Source organism: Meles meles, chromosome 4, assembly GCF_922984935.1.
Source record: "Meles meles chromosome 4, mMelMel3.1 paternal haplotype, whole genome shotgun sequence".
In the NCBI taxonomy this organism is placed as follows: Eukaryota; Metazoa; Chordata; class Mammalia; order Carnivora; family Mustelidae; genus Meles; species Meles meles.
In genome coordinates, this window is record NC_060069.1 from 92,723,147 (window position 1) to 92,746,648 (window position 23,502).

At 37.2% G+C, this 23,502-nt stretch overlaps 1 protein-coding gene across 1 annotated transcript in view; it reads left to right on the forward strand.

Moving 5' to 3' along the window:
* SLC9A9 (solute carrier family 9 member A9) overlaps positions 1-23,502 on the forward strand; it is a 540,987-nt gene that overhangs the window by 156,194 nt on the left and 361,291 nt on the right. Inside the window, exon 6 of the mRNA XM_046003499.1 lies at positions 22,074-22,179. Coding sequence (XP_045859455.1) covers positions 22,074-22,179 — 106 coding nt within the window. The remainder of the gene's footprint in view (positions 1-22,073; positions 22,180-23,502) is intronic.

Genomic DNA, 23,502 nt, shown 5'->3' on the forward strand with positions numbered 1-23,502 from the left:
TATATTTATGTTGTTTTAGGCTGTAAGTTTGTGATAATTTGTTATGGCAATAATAGAGAACTATGACAATTTTTAAATGTTATCAAATATATAGTTAGATTTAAATTCCCCGAATTGTCTCATAAAAATTTTTATAGCCATCCTATCCAACCAAAGATCCAGACAATTGTCTACACATTGTTTTTAGATAATATAAGGAGAGATTTAAAATAATAAAATTATAGGATGCTTTTATAAAAAGAGACTTTAGGAACTAATATAACACCTTTATTTTACAAAAGAGTAAACTAAGGTTTAGAGATGAATGACCTGGCCCTAAGACAGTCCTGTCAAAACAGCATTATAATCACTCCAAAAAATTCATGAAATTTAACAGTAGATTCCAGGAAAGACGTGACCTTAACTTGGCTTCTTTGCCCTTTATTACCCTCTCCAACCTACGTGATTTTGCTAAAATCATACAGAATCCAAGAGAGGTGCCTATATTGCAGCTGAATGCTGCTGAAACCTTGAACTCTGTGCAGCCCCCACAGAAATAGCAGGTACCGAATTTTCTCTACCATGAATAGGATGAGCACCTACATACCAGCTTCAGAGACACTTTTTGATGGGTACTGGAAAGATATGAGTCCTCAACAAAGGTTGAGTCATAAGAATATGTGGATTTTGGTGGTGGGTAAAGGAGAAGTATGGTGACCCACTTGACCCTGCATGAGTGAACTCGGTGTCTTTGATTACTAGGTGAGGGTATGGCCTCCACCAGGTGCCTGAGGGTTTCTACACCACTGGTCTACCTTACAGGTCTGCTATCCTGAATGGTAGTCCAACAAACAGTCTTAAGATTCAATAAGCCAAAACAAAACAAAACAAACAAATAAAAAAAACCTCAATAAGCCAATTAAGAAAAATAAAAACACAGCATGACTTTTCAGCAGCTTGAGAGAAGATCAGTCAGAACAAATAGAACATATACACATGAAATAAGTTCCTGAAATTGTCAGAAGACAATAGAAGAAACCTTATAATAAGTCTTAGGAGGGTCCGGGGTTAAAAAAAAAAAAATTAATGATAAATAAATAAATAAATATTAAAAATCATGATTTTCCCAATAAACAACTGAATAGATAAATTAAAGAGAATGGAGCAGTCAAGACATGCCCTCCACAGACATGCCCTCAACAGCAAATAATCATCTAGCCCAAAATGTCAGTAGTACCAAGATTAAGAAACCTGCATTAGCCAATTGTTCAAGCTGGGGATAATTAAGACTCTTAAGGAGAGATTATAATGGGAATCCACCAACCCCAGGATTTGCAGAGAAAGAAAATGCTGAAGAGTTTCATCAACTTCTCATCCCAGAACTTTTGTACTGCCCTGATATTACCCCCAGGAACACCATTCTTAGGGTCCAGCCAATTTTGTGTGCTTTGTGTGGCAAGGAGCTAGACAATAATTACTTCATGGAAATGCGAGTGAGTCAAAAGGGTGGGGTTTCAACTTTTTTTCTTAATTTGTCTTTACACTGCTGTGTAACTGCCTTTGAAGTTTGCCCCATTCAACCTCCTTCACCTTCCTCCCACAAGCAGCAACCCAAAACAGCCTTCCTTCTTCCTAAGGATTTCTTGGCTTTTTATGGTATTATTTTTATAAGTGTCAGTTCCACTTTTCTCTGTATACTTTCTCTATCATTGATTTTGGGGAGGAAGCCAGTAGCCTATGCTAGCTCACTGTCTTGAGAGGTATGCTGGTAATAAGAAGAATGGTGTAATTGGTAATGAGAAGAATGCTGTAACTAAAATCCTACTTTTCCCTAAATTAATATAAAATTTTAATACAATTCCCATGAAAATCTAGCACTTTAAAAATTGGATCTGGACAAAATTATCTTAATGTTTATGAAGTAGGATAAACCCAATAGAGGAACTGGCTAACCAGATATATGAATATACTACAAAACTATTATAATCAAATTATAATTATAATCAAATACTATGACTTTGTATATAATCACATTATGTTATATTATAGTATATTATAATTATATTGTATATTATATAAGATTTTATAATATGATATTGGCCTAGGTTTAAACAGATCAGTGGAAAAGAACAGAGGATCCAGGAAAGATGCAAGTATAAATGAGAATTTGACAAAAGTGATAGATGGATAGATACATAGATAGATAGATACAACTAATAGGATTTTAATCCAGTGGGAAAGGATGATTTATTTAATAAATGGTACTTGCACAACTGACTGGCTATCCATTTAGAGGATGATAAAATTGAACTAATCTAAACAAATATATTTAGAAGAATTAAAATACAAATAAAAAATGAGGGAAATGAAGGAAAAGAACACCTGCAAGGAAAATCTGTAAATCTTTATTTACCAATTATAGGTAGGAAAAGTCTTCTTAATGAAAAATGGAATCTCAGAATTGATAAATAAAGAATAGACATAGTTGACTATATAAAAATATAATTAAATAATAAGATACCATAAAGAAAATCAATAAAGAGGCAACACATTGGGGTAAAAGACTTTAAATATAGAGGACCAAGTATTACTACTTCTTTTTTTAATAAAATATTTATTTTTTTATGTTAAAGAGAATGAGAGAGAGCACAAGCAGGGGGGTACAGAGGGAGAGGGAAAGAGAGAATCCTCATGCAGACTCCCCACTGTGGACAGAACCTTGTGCGGGGCTTGATCCCAAGACCGTGAGATCATGACCTGAGCCAAAAATTAAGTACCTGCCACTTAACCAACTGAACCACCTGGGGGCCTCCAAGTATTACTATTTCCAATATAGAAAGGATACCTTAGGATGTCAATCTGGCAATAACAGAAAAATGGAAAAAGATTATGAAGAGGCAATTTATAGAAGAGCAAATCCATTTGGGGTACAAATGTGCAAAAGTTCAAACTCACCAGAAGTCATAGAAATCTAAAATAAAGTAACAGCATATCATTTTTTACCTAGCAGTTTGGCAACAGTTGTAACGCCAAGTAATAGTCACTGCTGGCAGGGAGGCAAGGAAAAATTGACTGTTACAAATTTCTGGTGAAAATTTAATCATTAACATACTTTTGAAATCAGTGTGGCAACAGCTATTAGAATTTAAAATACATAGTTACTTCTGACCCAGTGCTCTGACTCCTGGATTCTGTTCGACACAAGTAAAAATATGGATTCTTAGTGATTTATGGACAAGGTTGCCTATTGCAACATTTTTTTTTTTAATGGAGAAGAAAGAATAAGAAGGAGCAAAGTGAATCTTATCAATAAGGGAATTGTTGAAAAGGTTGTAGGACATCTACACAATATCATATAGCCATTAAAGAGAATAAATTAGTGCTCTTCCTGCTGACTTGAGAGTTTTCCAGGAGGCATTGTTGACTTTGTAAAGCAAGATGTAGAAAAGTTTATATAAAATATGATTCCAATTTTTAATATATAGATAAATATGTATATGTATATACAAAACAGGACTCATTGCTTTTTTTCCTCCCACTTCTTCATTTTTAACTTTTTTCTTTTTTTTAATTTATTTATTTTTTCAGCATAACAGTATTCATTGTTTTTTGCACAACACCCAGTGCTCCATGCACATTTTTAACTTTTTTAGAAAACTTTAAAATTTTAATTCCAGTATAATTAACATATAGTGTTATATTAGTGTCAGATGTACAATATTGTGATTCAACAATTCTGCACATTACTCAGTGCTCATCACAGTAAGTATATGCTGAATTCCCTTAATCTATTTCACCTATCTCCCTACACACCCCTCCTCTGGTAACTATCAGTTTATTCTCTATAGTTAAGAGTCTGATTTTTGGTTTGTCTCTTTTTTCTTTGTTTCTTTGGTTTCTTAAATTCCGCATATGAGTGAAATCATATGGTATTTGTCTTTGAATGGCTTATTTAACTTAACATTATAACCTCTAGATCCATCCATGTTGTTGCAGATGGCAAGATCTCATTCTTTTTTATGGCTGAGTAATATTCCACTGTATATTTACCCAGTCATCAATTGAAGGTCACTTGGGTTCTTCATCCATTCATCTGTTGAGTGATGTTTGTGTTGTTTCCATAATTTGGCTACTGTAAATGATGCTGCAACAAACATGGGGTGTATATATCCCATTTGAACTGGTGTTTTTGTCTTCTTTGGGTAAATAGCCAGTAGTGAAATTACTGGATCATGTGGTAATCCTATTTTTAACTTTTTGAGGACCTTCCATATCATTTTACACAGTGACTGCACCAATTTGCCTTCCCACCAATAATGCACAACGGTTCCTTTTCCTCCACATCCTTGCCAAAACTTATTGTTTCTTGTGTTTTTGATTCTAGCCATTCAGGCAGGTATAAGGTGATAACGCATTATGGTTTTGATTTGCATTTCCCTGATGATGAGTGATGTTGAACAGTTTTCATGTGTTTATTGGTCACCTGTATATCTCCTTTGGGGAAATGTTTGTTCATTTCTTCTGCCCATTTTTAATTGGATTATCTGTAGATTTTTTTGGTGTTGAGTTGTATAAGTTCTTTACATATTTGGGATGCCAACCCTTATTAGATATGTCATTTGCAAGTATCTTCTCTCATTCAGTAGATTGTCTTTTTGTTTTATTGATTATTTCCCTTGCTGTTCAAAAGGTTTTTCTTTTGTTGTAGTCCCAATAGTTTAATTTTGTTTTTGTTTTCTTTGCCAGAAGAGACTATCTAAAAAAATGTTTCTATAGATGATGTCAGAGAAATTACTTTCTCTGTTTTCCTCTAGGAGTTTTATGGTTTCAAGTCTCCCATTTAGGTCCTTAATCCATTTAGAGTTTATTTTTGTGTATTTTGTAGGAAGGTTGTCCCATTTCCTTCTTTTGTGTGTAGCTGTCCAGTTTTCCAAGCACCATTTGTTGAAGAGACTTTTCCTATTGCATATTCTTGCCTTCTTTGTCATAGATGAGTTGATCATATAATTGTGGGTTTATTTCTGGGCTTTTCTGTTCCTATCTCTCCCATGACCCTTTAAAAGTATTTAGTGAGGTTCTGTTCTTTTCCATCTGCTGGATAATAACCTTTGGTCTTTAAGTTGCAATTGAAGTTTCAATTCAGCAGTGAACATTCCTAATCCCACGTAATATAGGAAGTTTTTGACTTAAGACTGTCCTATCTCCCCTGGCCTGTTGAAGACAAGCTGTCTACCTTTGGGAGAGGTATGGTAGAGTTCTTCATTCATTCTCATGCTTACCTACCCTTGCTGGATACAGTTTCCAACACCTACAACTGTAGATGCAGAGATAAGGTAAAAGAATTTTTTATTTGATTGATAATTAGCTACCATCAGAGCAACTGGACAGCCACAGCCCATTAGATGTCTTAGATGAGAGTCAAAAGTATTTCACATATCCCCAAACTCTGGTAACATCATAAGCTGTCTGATGGCCTAGCCAAAGTCTCTTCCCATAGGCTTGAGATGAGGGTCAAACATCCCTGTGTGAGAGTCACAAATAGCAAAACAACTCCCTTCACAAATCTTAACCTTAACCATTAGGCTAGTCTAGAGAAAAACCCTTTCTCATTCTCAATGTAGGCGAGAGGTTTAAGGAAGTCATGTAAAGGTTTTTGGATAAATATTTTTAAATTGTGCATCTCACTGTCGGATATGTACTTTTTTCTTTGTTCCTTAAACTTCTGATTTAACATCTGTTACAACTGTGTGTGTATGCTTGTTACAAATAAAATTTAAATATAAAGATATTCTAGTGGGACATATACTAGATTATAAATTGAGTTACTTAGGAGGAAAGAAGGTATGAATTTAGGAAAGGAAAAGATATGGAAAGGGAGACATATTAAAGAGAAAAAGAAAAAAGATAATTAAAACAAAGCATGCTAATAAGCAGAGTATGTACAGTGTGATCCATATTTATATGAAAGCATATCTATGTATGTAAAAAAGAACTCTTCAAAATTTCATAGAAGTGAGAAAATTAACAAATCATTTTTATATCATGTTAGCAAATCACTGAAATGTGATAAGATCTTAAAGGAAAATCTTCCAACTTGATATTGCACATGCCGTGAAGTAAAAAAAATAAAAAAATAAAAAAATAAAGTTCTATGGCTTTGTGTATTACATGTAAGTCACACATCTTGACTTGCTCTGGCAGCTAAAGTGTGCTAAGAATCCCAAGTGCTTGATGAAGCCCTGGGCACTGGATGTTGGCTTTCATAAGGAGAGACTACTGGCTCTTGTTAATTGAATTTAGAAAATTCACTCTGGCATTATCCTGTCTGGAGCCTAAATTAAATGCATGGATGATAATTCATTTACTGAAATTAGAAGCCAAGAGGAATATAAATACAAGTCAAAGTCTCTGCTTTGTTAATTTTGAGGCCAACCAGCCTCTACTTGACAAGTGTCATGGCACCATGTTGTTTTTATTACTGGGAGTTGGAAAATCTGAGGTCTAGTTCAGTTCCTGCTACTAACTCACAGTGCAAATCGGGTGGCTACATTACCTTTCTAGGTTTAGTTTCCCCATATATTCTAGAGGAATAGATAATTGCTGAAGTAATTCCTGCTCTACTTAGTGGTTCTCCAAATTCAATGTACTTAAAACTCACCTGGAGAGTTTATTAATGTGCAGATTCCTGGGCTCTGTCTCCAGATATTCTGATTCAGTAGTCTGGGATGGGGTCCAAAACTGCAATTCTAAGTGTCCAGTTGATGCTAATGATGCTAGTCCAGAGACCCAATGGATATAAGAATTGATGAATAAAATATCTGTATTTCTGAGTAAACTGGTGAATTATAGAGTGAAGCAGGATCAGTACTGATCACTGAGACTTCCACCCCTTGGAGTAGAGACCTCCCTTCTGAGATGCCACCAGCCCAGTTGTCTCCTGGCAATCTCCATTAGCCAGCATTCCCGGTACGTGCTACCTAAAATCACAAATAGCTGGGACACTGGGGAATATGTCAGCAGCTCCTGTGTTTGTGGGTTAAAGATCTGAGAGAGCTCCTAGGAAGTTATTTGCATAAATGATCACAGTCAGGGATGGATAATAAACTTTCAATCCCAAGAGGAACTGCCCCTTAAAATAGGCATGTGATAGAGTAGGAGAGTTACCTAAAAATGAAGTCAACATAGGGTCTTCTAGTGGCTGAGTTATCCTGGATATTGAAAGTATCTGGTCATTAAGGCAAGATTAGTGTCATGGATGAATGGAGGACTATGTTTTAAGTGCTTTAATTTCTCTGAACCTCACTTCACATGCCCTTAAAATAGGTACTGTAAAAACAAAGCAAAACAGAAAGTACCTCCAGTTTCTTCACAGAATTGCTGTAAGATTAAATGAAATGCTATATAAAAATTATTTGTAAATTGCTAACTTATTAGACAAATTTTTACTAACAATGATTTCTTCTAAGGCACTTTATTGGCTTTTTAGATAACACTCTCATAGCATTCTAATTTGTTTACAATTGAAAGTAAAATTGTCAGCTATCCATTCATTTCTTAAGTAGCCATGATGAAATAACTGTTTTCTCATATTTCATTACTTGTTCACCCACTTTCATAGTCAAGTTCCAATATGAAGAGATTTAAAAGAAAAAGTAACTGAATTGTATTTATCTTCATGTGGACTCTCTACTTTTTATAATAGCTACTATATACTTAGATATTTAAAATTCCAAGTAGTTTCCCTATGCTTCCAGATGCTGCTCTTGTAGTCAAATGAGGCATTACAAAATGTTGTATAGAGTCTTGTCTAATCCATTTGAATTATAGAAATCATGCTTCCTCTGATAGAATAATTGAGTCTGGGTATTCTGGCTTTTATTCCCTGCTCACCCATCCCTCCCCACTACACCCTACCCCCAACCACAAATTATAAAGCCAAATTCAGGTCTGTGTTTGAGTTGGTATTTTACTGCTTTTTAAAACCAGTTCCACTGTTTCTGTAATGAAAAGCTCCTTTTATTCATAATTGGACTGCCAGTTCAGACCCTGAATCACCCTATATAGCTAATCCCATATAACGTGTGTCTACAGTCACCACTGACTATATCTTTCCTCCAAACACATGGAGACAAAATATGGCTTCTCATCTTACAGGGCACCCAAGGGTGGGGTTTTCACTGTAACAGATTCTCCAGCTTGGCAAAATGATTATTATTGTCTCCTTGGCATAATAAGTTAGAAGCACTGGACAAATGTGTAGCATTGAGTTTTCATCTTTTCTATTAACACTTTGAGGAAATAAGAGTCTTCCAAAATGAGAGACATTTTTATACACTGTACTTGCAAGTCACTATTTTCATTCAACATTCAAGTTGTAGGGAGAAAAAAGCCACCTTTATCCTTTAAAGTTTGCCGCAATGTAACTATTCCAGAGGCACATGAACTATCTTACCTTTGATCGTGTTGATAATCTGAAGACACTTTCTATTTGGGGTTACTATGGTTACGGCTGCACGGGTGATGTGTGAGCTGCACTGCTGTTTTGATAAAAATAGGTATTAACTACCAGTCATAGTGCTTCTCATTTCACAGCAGTTCTTGCAGAAGAACAGCATATTAAAAAAAGAGAGAGAAAAGAGAAAAAAAAAGCCTTTCCAAAGAACCATGAAGGAACATCTGCATAAATAATGGGGACTGGTCATGTGTATAAAAATATTTTTAATTAAATTCTTTTTAATTAAACAGTGCATTTTGCTGAATCCTTGTCTGTTATTTGCACCAAGCTTAGCCTTGAGGAAGATGGCTGATTAACAGACCCAAGAACCTATAATTAAAAGTAGAACTGTTATTTTTGGCAGCCCATATATATATATATATATATATATATATATATATATAGGCTGTTATGTTATATTAAGCAGCCCTTAATAGGGCTGTCTCATATTTTTTCATTTGTCATTGAATTCTCTGTTTAGAACTTTGGGTTTTTTTAATGTAGCAGAAATGATTGCCAACGTTGTCATAATCAGAAGAGTTTTTATTTTTTAGTTTAGTTTTCCTTCAGTCTTTTTGAGCACACTCTCCTTTCACTGTTGGTTTTCAATATTTAATTGTGGTCTTTACCTATCTCTTTTGTTTGGGTCATGTCTTCTTTTTAAAGTCATATACTGTACTTTTTTTCACCCCAGACCTCTCTGCCTATGCTCTTCAGAGTTTTAGATTACAGTAAGTTTGTGGTTTCTCATCACTGGTGTTATCAACATTCTACACAGGAATTCAAGAGAAAACTAAATAACTTTCTATTTGCAGTCAAAAATACGATGTAATGTACAAAATAGTTCCTTCAGTACCAGGCTGGCTTAGAGAACAGAGAGAACATTCATTTAATATCTGCTAAGCAGCATAGAAGGAGACTGAGATGGTTTTATGCCCACATTCTGAAGGGAAAAAAAAATGCTCACACATAGTTTAAGGTTCATGCCCTTGAACCATTTGTGCAGTTATTTGTGGACAAACTTGGGTGACTCTACATTTAGTATCATGTTTGGTAGAGAAGTATTGTATTAATGTTGCTGTAGAAAAAGGGAAACAGTGAGGGAATATTCAGGGTCTTTTTTTTTTTTTTTTTTTACGCTTTCATTGAATTCCAGGAAGAAAAAATTACACCTCTGAGAAGTCCAAGGATATTAAAACAGTTTACTTCCCATTGAAGGCAACAGGCTTCTGGAGACTGCAGAGTGACCAGCCATTTTCACTCTGCAATGTGTTTCAAACCTGCATACAGTGTCATTTAACAGAACTCAACTTCATTTTCTCTGTCTCTTCAATTCCATATTAAGTGCACTGGGATAGTATCAGTTTAAAAACCTCTACATAAACCTAGGTCTATAAAACACCATCATATAAACCCAGATTCTATTCTTGAACAAATTTACTCAGAAATAAAAATAACAGCTTAGATTTATATTGTATATCACTCTAAGAGAACTCAGACAGCTTCCACACACAGCACTTCAGTTTTTCATGTAGTTTTCTTAAGTGAAATAATTGGGTGCAGAGAATTTTTTGGATTTTTGTCAAGATTTCCTAGTAAGTTAAAGAAAGATTGATAAAAAAAAAATAAAACAAAGCTTCTATTTCCTTAGATAACTAGACTATGTTTTTACAAGATACCAACAGCCATGTGATCAAACTATGTTATTGACTTCAGCTAATTTGCAGCTAGTTCTAAAATCAGTAACATCTTTATTCTACCCATCAAAGCAATGGTGCACTTGAGTCAATATTTAGAAGCAACCCAAAGCCACCAATTGGCAGCAAATGAAAAGCTCCATTTGATTTTCCTGCTTGGGAGTATGTCATCTAGTGATAACAACCATTAACTAAGTGTGTACACATATATCATCTAATTTGATCACCACCACAGTCAATTATCTCCATTCTAATAAACTGAGGTTCTAAATACGTAAGTGGTTTATTGAAATGTACAAGGCTCATAAGTGCCAGAGATGGGAGACAAAGCATGTCCAATATTCTTTTTTTCTAGACCACTGCTACTTCTCAAAATAGAACAGTAATGAGCCAGTTAGGCTCAACACAAAATGAAATTCAATAGTCAAGTTCTATTTATGATTAATTTCGCTTAGTGAACACTTATTCATTACCTGCTATATAGTAAGCCTGGTAGGACTAGTTGAGGGAAGCAGCAATAAACCAGACACAGATCCTGCCCTCAAGAAGCTCCAGTCTAAAGGGGACCTTAGGGCACCTGGGTGGCACTGTCGGTTAATCATCTGACTCTTTGTTTTGGCTCAGGTCATGATCTCAGGGTCTGTGAGATTGACCCCAGCTTTAGTCTCCATGCTTGGTGTGAGTCTGCTTGAAATTCTCTCTCTTCTCCCTTTGCCCTTTGCACTGTCCCCTCAAATAAATAAATAAATCTTTAAAAAAAATCTTTAATGGGGACTGTAGATACAAGTTAAGAGATAAGGCATTGGTAGTCCAAGCAGCATGGAGAAAGGGCCCCATGGAGCTCTGTACCACTCTTACGGGAGGGGACTGAGAAGTCTTAGAGCTTCACTCACCTTAAGCCAATATTTTGCCTGAAGGAGAAAACATGTCATTTGGAGGAACCAGGAACCCTGTTTCTCTCCTGTAAGAGATGGCTATATAAGTAATGGTTTTTCATTCCCAAATAAAACCACAGACAATATGACCCGCTCAAACTTAGCAAGATCTCCCTGGGATCAGATACCTTTGGGGGGTGTCCCAACTTCATTATCCTAGGGGTCAGTGCCAAGGCAAGGAGGGTTCATGCACTTGCTATCATAACAACTCTCTCCTCACTCATTCAGACAAAAATCAAACTTACAATCATTTATCCATGATATTATTCTATACTTGCTGTTGTGCAACCCCTGATTTCAGCCCCACACCTAGCTTACATCAGCATTATTGGGAAAACATGTATACTCTACATCCGGAGTCTCTAGTTTGGAGTTTGAGTCTGAGAGCCATAGAATTTTAGTTTTGGAAGGACCTTAAGAACAAACTCATTCAAACTCATTTTTAGATGGGGACAAAAGAGAAAGTTAATGCCCAGTGAACAAGAATTAGGTATTCTTTCCAAGTGCTGAAATTCAAGGGGCAATTTGTGTGAGAGAGAGGTAGAGAAAAGTTTCCATTGCTTCTCCACTAATAATATCCATTTGTCTCTCTTGAAGTAATTTTTGAGGGTAAAAAAAACACACAGGTAGAAGGTATCATTCCATCTTAAAGTGGACAAACCCTCTGATGGCTTTTGATGACAGGAATAACAGTAATCATACCCACCATTAATTGAGCTACAATTTACCAGACTCATTACATGAATTATCCCATTCCATTGTTATCCAAAAACATATGAGGGAGGGAATATTTTTATCTCCACTGTACTGGCAATGGTTACTGAAAGCTTAGTGAGGTTAACTAGCTCAAGATCACCAAGTTTATTTGCATCATAGCTAGGATCTGAACATAGGTTGGTTTTATATCAAAGTCAAGTTCCAACCATTATCTCTATTGGGACAAAGTTGTAAATAACAAGGTCTTAGTTCAAAGGTCTCTCTTCAGCTGTTGGAAGCCCAGGTATGGAAAATAAGCTCCACAGAACATAACTGCAGAAGGGAATAGATGGCAACCTACTATATAAATGCTTCAGGATATTGAAAGTGAATAAAGCAAGACTCCAGGTGTTCTGAGAATGGGATTTCAAGAACACACTGAAAAACCATTTGAAGCAATTCAACAGCTCTGTGGACAGCTGGGGAACAGCTGTGTCTGACAGACCTCTCTGGCTCGCTGCTTTGGGGAACAGAATGGCTGTTTAAATGAAAGCAGTTCATTCCCGGCAATACTCAAAGACAGACCTGCAGGGCAGAAGTTTTGAAAGTCAGCGTCCAGGCCACACGTTCCATTTATGTGCTAACAAAGATGTTGCAAATTGTGGCAAATTGGATTTGGAAATTTCTTAGTGAATATTTCCTTAGACAAGAAGCTGTCTGGCTCCCTCTAGGGCTCAGCTTGGCTGACTGAGGTCAAAACCACAGAAGAGTAAGGCAACTAGAGTGTCAGTTTGAAGATGGCACTTACTCTTAGGGTTGTGTTAAGTGCAGAGTTAGCACCTGCAGTGTCCTGAAAGTGAGTGCCTCCTTAAGAATGAGATGCCCAGAAGATCCAGGAGAGCACCCACTAGTAGCCAATTGGGATTGGGTGTTCTTGCCCTACACAGCTTCTCAGTGGCCCCTTGCTTTAGAATTCCTTGCAAAGTGGCTTCCGTCCTAGAACATGTCCAAGAAAGGACAGACTGACATTTTCCCTGGGTACTATGGACAAAAAACATTGTGTTGTTCAATTTATTATTTTGAACTGAAATGGAGACAGCTTTTTATAACAAGTGCTGCCAGGTCAGTGAGTGGGCAAAGTAGTGACTGATCATAGTGGGAGAATACAAGAAAGGCAGGAGCTGGTCTATTCCTCAAGGAGTTAGCTACATGGTGCATGACCTTCAGGAGTCATTCATTCATTCACTCATTTAGTCAGCAGAATTACTTGTCTACTGTTTGCCAGAAACTATAAAAGTTTCTGTGAATATATTCTGTGAATATGTAGATGAACAACTGATAACCAGTTATGATCAACTTTTTACCAAGAGAAAAAATTCAAAGAAAAATTAAAATGTTTGCAAGCTATTTCTGTTTTTTTTTTTAAAGCTGCTTTCATATAAGAAAATGCATTTATCTACAGTAAAACTTCTGCATTCTTATATTATTTTCCAGTCCAGAAAGGATTACCATAGAGGGCTAAAATTTCAGATATGACAAAGCTAGTTCGTGCTGCAATATCTGATATAATATAGCACCTCTGGAATTGTTTTCTTTTTCTTTCCTTGACTGACCTTGTAAACTACAGAACTGCAAAGTGTGGCTTGCCTCTTGATATCATATCCTCTAAAGTCCAGAGATGTTCCCACTGCAAATAAGATAAATCATAACATTTTTTAACACAAACGAAGAGCTTCTTGGTTGGTAATAATGCCATTTCTGAGTAATTCAAGAGTAAGAGCAGCAGATTGACTGGAGGTGGCTAGGGGTTGGGGAATACCCACAGTCAGCATCAGACACACAGTTGGTGCTTAATAAATGTTTGTCCCAGCAGAAGAACTCCAGGTGGAGTTGTCTTGGCAATGGCTGGATATGAGAGTCTGTAGTTGACAGAGAGAAAGGAATGGGCTAGAAATTAAGATGACTGGGTATGGATGAGATTGCCCAGGACAAGTTGGTAAAGTGAGAAGAGAATTGAGGAGGTATTCCTGGGCAGTGAATTGGTTTGCTAGGGATACCATAACAAAGCACCACAAACAGCTTAAGACAATACAAATTTATTATCTTATACTTCTATAGATCAGTAGTCCAGGTTGATTCAGCTAGGTTCTCTACTCTGGATCTTACAAGGCCAAAATGAAAGTGTTAATAGGCTGGCTCTTAAGAGAAAGTTGTAGGAAGAATCCACTTCCAGGCTCATTCAGGTGACCAGAAGCATCTGTTCCTTGCAGTTGTGGGACCAAGGTCTCTGTTTCCTTGCTGACAGAAAGCTAGGGACATTGTTGCCTCCTAGAAGTCTCTCTTTGGCCCTTGTAGGTAATCTCCTGTATCTCAGAGTCAGCAACAGTGTATGGTATCTTTCTCACACATAAAATCTTCCTTTTTTTAAGTCTCTTTTCTGCCTTCTCTTCAGCTGTATCTCTCTGACTCCAGGTAAAGAAGTTTCTGTGCATTTAAGGTCTCATGTGACTCGGATCCACCCATATAATCCAACATAATGCACTTGTTTTAAGGTAAACTTAATTACGTCTGCATAGTCTCCTTTGCCATATAAGGTAATACATGCACAGCTTCCAGACATTAATGTATAGACTCCTTTGGGGGACCTTATTCAGCCTACCACACAGAGTGATGACAGGAATGAGTGGATTAATGTTATGATATCTCTCCTCATGTCTCTTTTCCCCTTTCTCTTTCACGTGCTCAGTGCTGACTCTTTTCAATATTACTTTTGTTCCCTCTTAGCCATTTTGCTAATCCGCTTAGAAAACAGGACTATTCACCCTTCACTTTGAAACCTTCCTTTATTTTCTTTCAGGATTTTGATCCACAAGTTGAGAAATGATATTATATGACACTATTTGTCTCATATATTTTTGTAGCAAGCAAAAAATTTGTTTGGGAGGCCCACTTATTTGATGTGACTGTGATCATGACTAATACAAGTATCTCTTTCCTTACAATTGTTAGATTTAATGGGTCACAGTGATATCTTTACCTCAAAGTGTTGATTTCTTGGGACTCGTCCAAATTTTAACTGCTTTATGACTCCACTGAGCTTTTCTCTGAATTTATTTAGTGATTTTGTAGGCAAACCCTGTCTACCATGTTCATTTTTTAAATGGTAAAATGCATAAGTAATAATCCTGATTGGAGAATCCTTGTATGACAGGGTGAGGCATCCTCTCGCAGATATTGGGCACACTGCAGATTCCCCATTAAACTGCACCATGGCTCATTAAACACCACTGGTGAGAAAATTGGGTCTTCGTTAAATGTTTATGTTCTGTGCTAATGTTAAATTTAGAACATTCCTGTTGTAGGTACCTTTGGGAAAAATTTTAAAGTATTAGCTAAAGTGTCCGCAGATTTCAGTCCATAAATTCCCAAATACAAGATCTGGAAAACATCCCTCAACCCCAGGTTTATTCCCAGGTTTCTCTCTTTTCAATATTTGTATATTTTATTTATTTTTCTCTTCTCAATGGCAAATGTCATGATCTTCAGATGACGTTTATATACTCTCAGTGACTTCTAAGCCCCTTACTTTTGGTTTTTAAGCACAAGAGAAAGTAAATTATTCTGGAACACCATTCAGCCCTATTTGAAGTCAAGGAAAAGATGTGTGATTATCAATGTTTTGATTATGCATCTATATACTGGAGAAACAATCTCTGTCCACAAAGCACTTACATTCAAAAAAAGGGACTTAAATACATACAAGTACTAATGACAGAAATGTGATTCCAGAAGTGTACTAGTGGAGTTAATGTGAAAAGAATAATTTTTCTCATTTAAGAGTTCATAGAAATCCTCTACGTGTATGCCAAAAGAGTCAGCTTGTTACTGTGACAAGAGATAATAAGATCCAGGGAGGCTTACTCAACAGGAATCCAACATAAGAATTAAGCTCTGCAGAAAATTATTTGAGGGACCATTTTTTCATTTCTTTACAAGATGTTGCTTAGCTTAATACATAGACTATAAGTTAATTCATTACATACAACAAATGCCTTAGGGCAGTGCTTCTCAAACTTTTGTTGACACAAGCCCTTTACAACTCTTCAAAATTAGGGAAAGACCCCAAGGAGTTTTTGTTTCTGTGTGTTATATCTATCAATATTTACCATATTAAAACTTAAAAAAATTTAAAAACATATTTTGTTAATTGAAAATAAGAATCAGGGGCGCCAGGGTGGCTCAGTGGGTCAAAGCCTCTGCTTTTGGCTCAGGTCATGATCTCAGGGTCCTGGGATCGAGCCCCACATAGGGTTCTCTGCTCAGCGGGGAGCCTGCTTCTCCCTCTCTCTCTGCCTGCCTCTCTGCCTACTAATGATTTCTGTCTGTCAAATAAACAAATAAAAAAAATAACAATCATAGGGGTGCCTGAGTGGCTCAGTCAGTTAAGCATCCAACTCTTGATCTTGGCTCAGGTCATGATCTCAGGGTCGTGAGATTGAGCTCCGCTTTGGGTTCCATGCTGGGCACGGGGCCTGTTTAGGATTCTCTCTCTCCCTCTGACCCTCCCCCCACCCTCTCTCTAAAAATAATTTTAAAAAGAAAGTAATAATCATAAATCATTTACATCCTAAATAACATATTTTATGAAAAATAAATTAATTTCCAAAGCAAAAAAAAAATGTACTAAGAAAAGTTACATTGTTTTACATTTTTTAAATGTGTGTTATAATAGAAGATAGTTGGGTTCTCACATCTGCTTCCGCATTCAATTGCACTATCCCTCCTCAAATAGCCCCTGGAAGATTCCACTGTACACAAATGAAAGATTAAGAATGGAAAATGCAAGTAACATTTTCACATTACTCTGAAAATGGATTTGACCTTGGGGATCTTCCTGGATAGGTCTCAGAAACCCCCTGGGGTCCCTAGATGATACTTTGAAAACATTGCCTTGGGGCGTGAGGGCTTATTTCTCTCAAGGATCGTTGGTGAAGACTATATTAATGTGATTGCAAATAGTATTTTCTCCACTACTAACTCTGTACCAAAATGATATATCATATTGATGGCCAAAATAAAATTACAGTGTTTTAAAGGCTAAATCATTCATGATGTTTTATGTAACTTCTCATTTGGAATTACCTCAGTGAAGTAACTTCTAGTGATTAGCTTTCTAGATCTAGTATTGTTTCTCTGATCTATTTTAGAAGGCTGAGGTTTTCTAGTTGTATTTCTGGAATATGATTAGCAGAGCTTGACTGGCAAAACCAATTTATGTACTGATTCTGCTGCCAAGTCTACACTGAGAAGGTTTAATTGAAAAAAAAAAAATCCAGTATTTCAGGCTGTATTCAGGATACCTCAATTTTTTGGAAGCCTCTTCTTGAAATCTCACTTTGTGCAATATTTCAGAAAAGTGGGGAAACTTATAGGAGAATTTCCTCCTCCATCAACTCTCTGAGAAAAAGAAAATACATTTTCACAATACTCACTTTGGAATTGGAAAAATGCTACCTTGTTTATGAGAATTCCAGGGTTCTCCGCCTGCCAGGTCTGACACAGTTCTGCTGTGCAAGCCTGATATATTTGATTCTCCATGTGTTGGGGACAAGTGTCATACATACTGATTTGCACAGAAAATCACTGAGAGCACTCTCCAGGGAAAGCCAGCATTTTGACAAGACTGAGTGATAGCTTAGAATAACAGGGATAAGAACTATTGTGTGGAGTTGTTCATGGACCCAGGCAGATCTTGCGCCAGTTTCCTGAGAGCTGCTGCATTAAAATATCATTTGAAATTTAAATTCCTTGTAAAACACCAAAAAAATATGGGTCAGAAAACTGCTAATCGAGATCCCAAGGAAGGAACTGAAGACTTAGAAGTGTCTGAAAGATAAAGAGCATTGGGAAAGTGATCAGTTAAAACACTACCGTTAAAAAAAAAGAAAGAAAGAAAGAAAAGGAAAATAGCTTTTAAAAATCAGCATATGGGATGTATTGATGGGATCCAGTAGTCATTATCTGTATTACTAGGTCCAGTTATGCTTATTATATTTGAGATGAGAAAATAATAGTTTTGATGCTGTAATAAGGTTGTTGTAGGGGAAAAGACTCTTGGTATGATGACAAAATTAATCAAAATATATTACTTCATTGTTGGGGCTTTTCTCTTAAAGAATGAGATTTATCCTATATATGACCTTGGAAATTTTTCATAAAATTTTTCATAAAACTTGAATCATTCTGGGCATTTTCAACCCTCCTTTAGCCACTAATTCATGCGTTGGTCTTCTTGCTCTCAGCAAATGATCCTGCTTCACGAGAAAACTTTTTTCAACCCCTCAGGTCTCTGCCTTCTCTTGACCTTGACCCAGCAGTTCTCCTTCTTTTTCCTGTCTTCAACCTCTCTTTCTTCTGGCTTATTCTGTTCAACCTATAAATTAGAAATCTAAGAGAAAGTCTCACTTGACTTTATACCCCATAGGCTACTATTTTTTCTCTCTCCATCCCTCATCACCAGCTTCTTAGAAGTGCAGTCCACACCACTGCCTCACCATTCATGCCCCCCACTACTCCTTGCTGTTTGCTTGACGCAGTTATTTATTTTCTCAGAAATCTCCAGTGATTCAATGGCATTTCTCAGTCATCCACTACTCTCACCTGGAATGTATGTTTGTGTGTACGTTTGTGTGTATGTTTGTGTGTACTTGTCTATTTAAGCATAAGCTTCTATGTGCTTGTATCCCTTACTACCAATTTGAGAGACAAACCAGGTTTTTCTCTAGCTAAAAAGTCAGGGGAAGAGGGGATGTATGGAGGAACAGGAGCCCCAAATGAAGTGTTGGAACTTGCCACAAAGAGACAAGTGGAACTAAAGTGTGACAAAAGCAAATAAGACCAAATCCCTACTAAAATCAGAGGTTTAAGAAATTGGATTTTATCTCCACCCCTTCCTATCTACATGGTGTCCAGGGTGTTCTCCTCATTCTCTCAGAAGTCTCATTGCTTTTTGGCCAATCTTGGACAACCTGGTTGTCCTTACAAACCCAACCAGGTATGGGCAGAGCTGGTGTGAGCTTGTCCACCACTGTTCCAAGAGATTGTTTCCTGGGAAGGTGCCACAGAGTCTTGGACATTCTGTGTAAGAACAAGTCCTGCCAGTGAGCTAATTAAATGAGTTTCTTTAAGAGCTCCAAGCTTAGCAGCAAGAGTGGGTTGCTAATTTCCTGACTCACCTATTCAATTCATTTGTGGTCCCAGCAAATATTCCATCTTGTAGGATACACTGCCTGGCTTTATTTCGAAGCTGTTCCTTTTCTTTACAGGGTAGATAGGAATGTGCAAAATAATAGCTTTTCTCTTTTGTGTGGGATATCACTTATGAAGTAGAGTTCAGTTCTTTGTGCAAAAGGAATTGTGGGAATGCCAAACAGCTTTGAACAAAACTAGATATTCAATTAATAGTCTTTCCCTCCAAAAGCCTGAAGTTCTTACTGGAAAGATGAAGAGTCCCTATCAGCACAGAGGGGACCCCATAACTGAGGAGGTGGGGGGAGGAACACAGGTTTTTCTTCCCAGTTTGTGAGCCTAGGAAACCTCTCTGGGAGTGCAGATGAGCTGCAAGTCAACTTCAGAGCTTAGAAATGCAAGTAACTACAGAGACAAAAGTCAACAATAAAGCTGCCATGATAGAATTTTGTAGTTTATGAATAACTTTACTTTTATTCCACAGGATCCTGGGGAAAGGAAAATGTTATTAATTGACAGCAGCCCCCCCCTCCCCAAGATGAAGCCTCTTTGTTTTGCTGAGATACAAGGTCTTGACTCTATCCAAGAAGAAGAGAGATTACTTAGCAGAGATAATTGCTACCTTCCCCTCCTACCACTACCTGCAAAGACTAAGGGTTGTAGCAAATGTGAACACCTACCCACTACTAGAGAGTACACTGCTGCCATTTTGCCTATCATAATTAAGGACCTATTCAGCTAGAATAATAAAATTTATTCTATCCTTGGCAAAATGGGATCTAGCTAATTGTCATGCCAATTCATAACATTTTATTTCTGGTGTCTCTTCTATCCCAAAGCTGGTTGTTGAGTTCAATATTCCTTCCTCCAGGATAATTTTCAGTAAATAAAAATCTATCCACAGAAATTCATGATGAATGTGGTTTCCAGCTGACTTGTTCTTGCTTAGGGTCAGGTTTGGCAAATATACCACATGTGTGTTTCTTGCTTCTTTTTCTCCATTCACCCCTTAACTATAAATGTCCCTAAGAATTTCTTATGAACTCTCTTCTTTGTCTATATACTTTGCCCAGGTGCTTATCTATTCTTTTAGCTTTATGTTTCATCTATATGCTTATAACCCCCAAATTCTGTCTTCTGCCTTAACTCTGTATAGTTTCAGCCTTTTGTTTCCAGCATTCTTATTGAAATTTCCATTTGAAATTCAACCTTTTTAAGTCAACATGTCCCAAACCAAAATTACTAGATTCCCCTGTCCACAAACTAATTTCTCTTATGCAGCCCCATCCACTAATTATCTAGCATTGAAACCCAGAGTCACTCCTTTCTACCTTTCAAACACCAAGACTCGTCAATTCTCCATCCCAAGTATCTTAGACATACAGTCTCTCTTGCTATGTCCTCTCTTGACATTACCTTTTATGTATTCACTCATTAAAGGCTTGCTATATTGTATCACTGTCCTAAGGGCTAGTGACACACGAGGGAGATAAAAATCAATGAATAAGTGAAGTACAAACCACCGTGACCCTTGACCTATCAGAACCCAGGATGGTGGATGTGCTGGGTGAAGCAGGATGTACAGGAGTTTGTGAGTCTGACTCTAGGATTCTTTCTATCCCAGTACAGCTCATTTATTGGTAGAACATTTGGCAAAGCCTCTAGCCACATGTCCATTCTGCCCTCTGCCTGCTGCCTGTGCTTTATTTCCAAAACTAAAATCAGATTGTCACTCTTCTGATTAAAATCCTTTCCTGGCTCCCCACTGCAGCAGAACAAGTACCAAACTTTTTGATTCTACTTACAAAACCTTCCAACTCAGCTTTTTTCCCCCATAGCACTATTCTTTTATACCACATAGTTACTAACCTCACAGTCCATGAAAAAGGAAAGAACAGAAATGAAAATGCCCACTCTGCCTTAAAAATTTACCATCAGTATCATTCCCAATCATCCTCTTTACCCCTTTGGCAATCAACTCAATGGATCATTTTCCTAATGATTGCTTTTCACACTTTGCATAACTGTTTCAAGTATCAAGACACTGAATGGTTTTGATGAACATAGATAATCAGTGTGTGATTATTTACTGTCCTAATGTATGCTCCAAGGCTCCATAGAATATGTGTGCATAGAGTAGCCATGCAGCAGGCTGCCAGAAACAAGTTTTCCGGTCCTGCTCTTAGGAACACAGGATTCATCTTTATAGATGAGTATAATCTTTAAGAGGGTAGGAGAGCCAGGTACTGGCCACCTCTCCCTTCACAGGAGTAGGCCATGTAACAACATTCATTCATTAATGCATTTATTCACTCAGTCATCCATGCATCAAACACTGAGCATTTGCCAAGTACCCTGTGTTGCAAAGATGTGCTCTGTCCCCAGGGAGCTCAGTGTCTTCTGTGATAAGTTTTGTGATTTGATTCAAATATAGGGACTAAAAAGGAGTGAGCCAGATTTCTGCTGAGGAATTAGGGTCCTGGGAGACACTTAGAGAGGTTTTTAAAAATTGAAGAATGGGGTTTGGGGAGAACAAGAAGTCGTATGTGTGAGTATGTGTGTGCGCATTTAAGGAATGGGGAGAATGGTAGTTCATGGATGGGAAAGAAATTGCTGCTCTGAGAAAGTGAATCAAAATGCAAAGTTAATTTAAAAACTACATGATTTTGGTGATTTGGGGGAAATTATGGCAAGTTCAGTGTGACTTGGGGCAGGCAGCAATGGGTGAGCAGGGGATACAGGGGGAGATGCTGGAAGGTAAGCAGGGTGCAGATTATAGGAGACTTGGAGTGTGGAGCTCAAACTTTCTCTGTAAGGAGTGGGAGAAGCCCAGAGAAATCTCTAAGCAATGGAGTGACTCATCAGATTTTTTTTTTTTTTTAATGAAGATCCAATGTGGATACCAAGGATGGATTTTGAGAACATGAGCGTTTAATGAATCCTTTCTAAAGGTGACCATAACCACGGACAAATCCTTGGCTGTAGTTTAGCTAACTTTGCATGTTTGGGTGTGCTTCCTCCTAGTGACAGTGCTGGCCATTTTCCATGAACTGCACGTCGACCCTGACCTGTACACACTCCTGTTCGGGGAGAGCGTATTGAATGATGCAGTGGCCATTGTCCTCACATAGTAAGTACCAGAACTTGGCCTCTGTTTTTTTGACCATGTGAAATATGCTTCCAGTTGGTGATAATTCCTGGTGGCTTTAAAGTATCTTTTCTCTTACGTCACAGAGATGTGGTAATTTCTCATTTTTAAGCAATTGCTACCACAGAATATCTCTAATAATGGGTATAATTCATTAGGTACCTAATCTTTAACACTATTAATGAGTTTCATGTTTCCAACTTATTACAAGATACTACCCAGGGAGGGGGAGGGTAACTTCTTTTCCTCAGGTGCATATATTCAGCTAATTCAATTAGAGTTCCTAAAATGAATATATGAGCTTCCCTCATTTCAAATCATTATCATTTAATTTTTTCCTTTATACAAACCATTTTCCAAATAATGGACTACTGCTAACCATCGTATTTATAGTAAGTTTGACAAATTGGAGATAGAACCGGAGAGTCAGACTACTCTTTATTTCTCAGTGCAGATGTAATATGTTATCAGAACACACACATCTTTAAACCCTCATGTGATATGTGAAACTAATGGAACTTCAACTAAATGCTAATGTAATTTTCCCTTGATCCTGGAAGAATTTTCTTTTCGAGATGGGAACTAGTGCTCTTTCCTCACCTCCCCTTTAGACACTTGCCATTTATATTTAATAAATGCCACTTTGGTGACTTTCCGTATGTCAGAGGTCTCTTCTTCATTTTAGATTAAGACCAACATTTTGGGCCACTGTCAAATACCCCAAAGGAAAATAGCTACCTGACAATTAAATGTGACTATAGGACTCAATTTCGGGTGCTAATCACTTCAAATGCACTTGAAAGTGTATTATGAAGTAACAAAAGATGTTTAAAAGCCTGATGTCAGAGTAGGAAACAACAGAACAGCACTATTCTTCTGCCAACTCACATTTCTTGAGGCTGCCAACCAAAGTTGTCAGTGAATTCAGCAACTTTTAAGCAAGGTCTTCAAATAAACTGGTATGTCACCTGGCCCTGAGAGGAGCCTTTCCTGTATTAAAGGAAAATATTGGTGAGTGGAAACTGAGAGCAAAAGCCATGGCAGATTCACAAATGCTAACGGATGCTTTTAAAGAAAACACCAAGAACAATTAATTAGGACATCAGGAATCTCTGTCCAAGAAATAGGAGTATTAAAGGAACATTTGGAGAAAAAGTTGTTTAAATCTGCTGAGTCCCTCATTTTTGCCTCTTGGACTGCCAAGTTGTAAAAGGCCAAGCAAAATGAAACCACTCAAGCACAAATGAGCTTGGGAAAGAGTCACACAGCTACAACCAAGGGAGAGTTTGGCCTTTCCACTTTCAG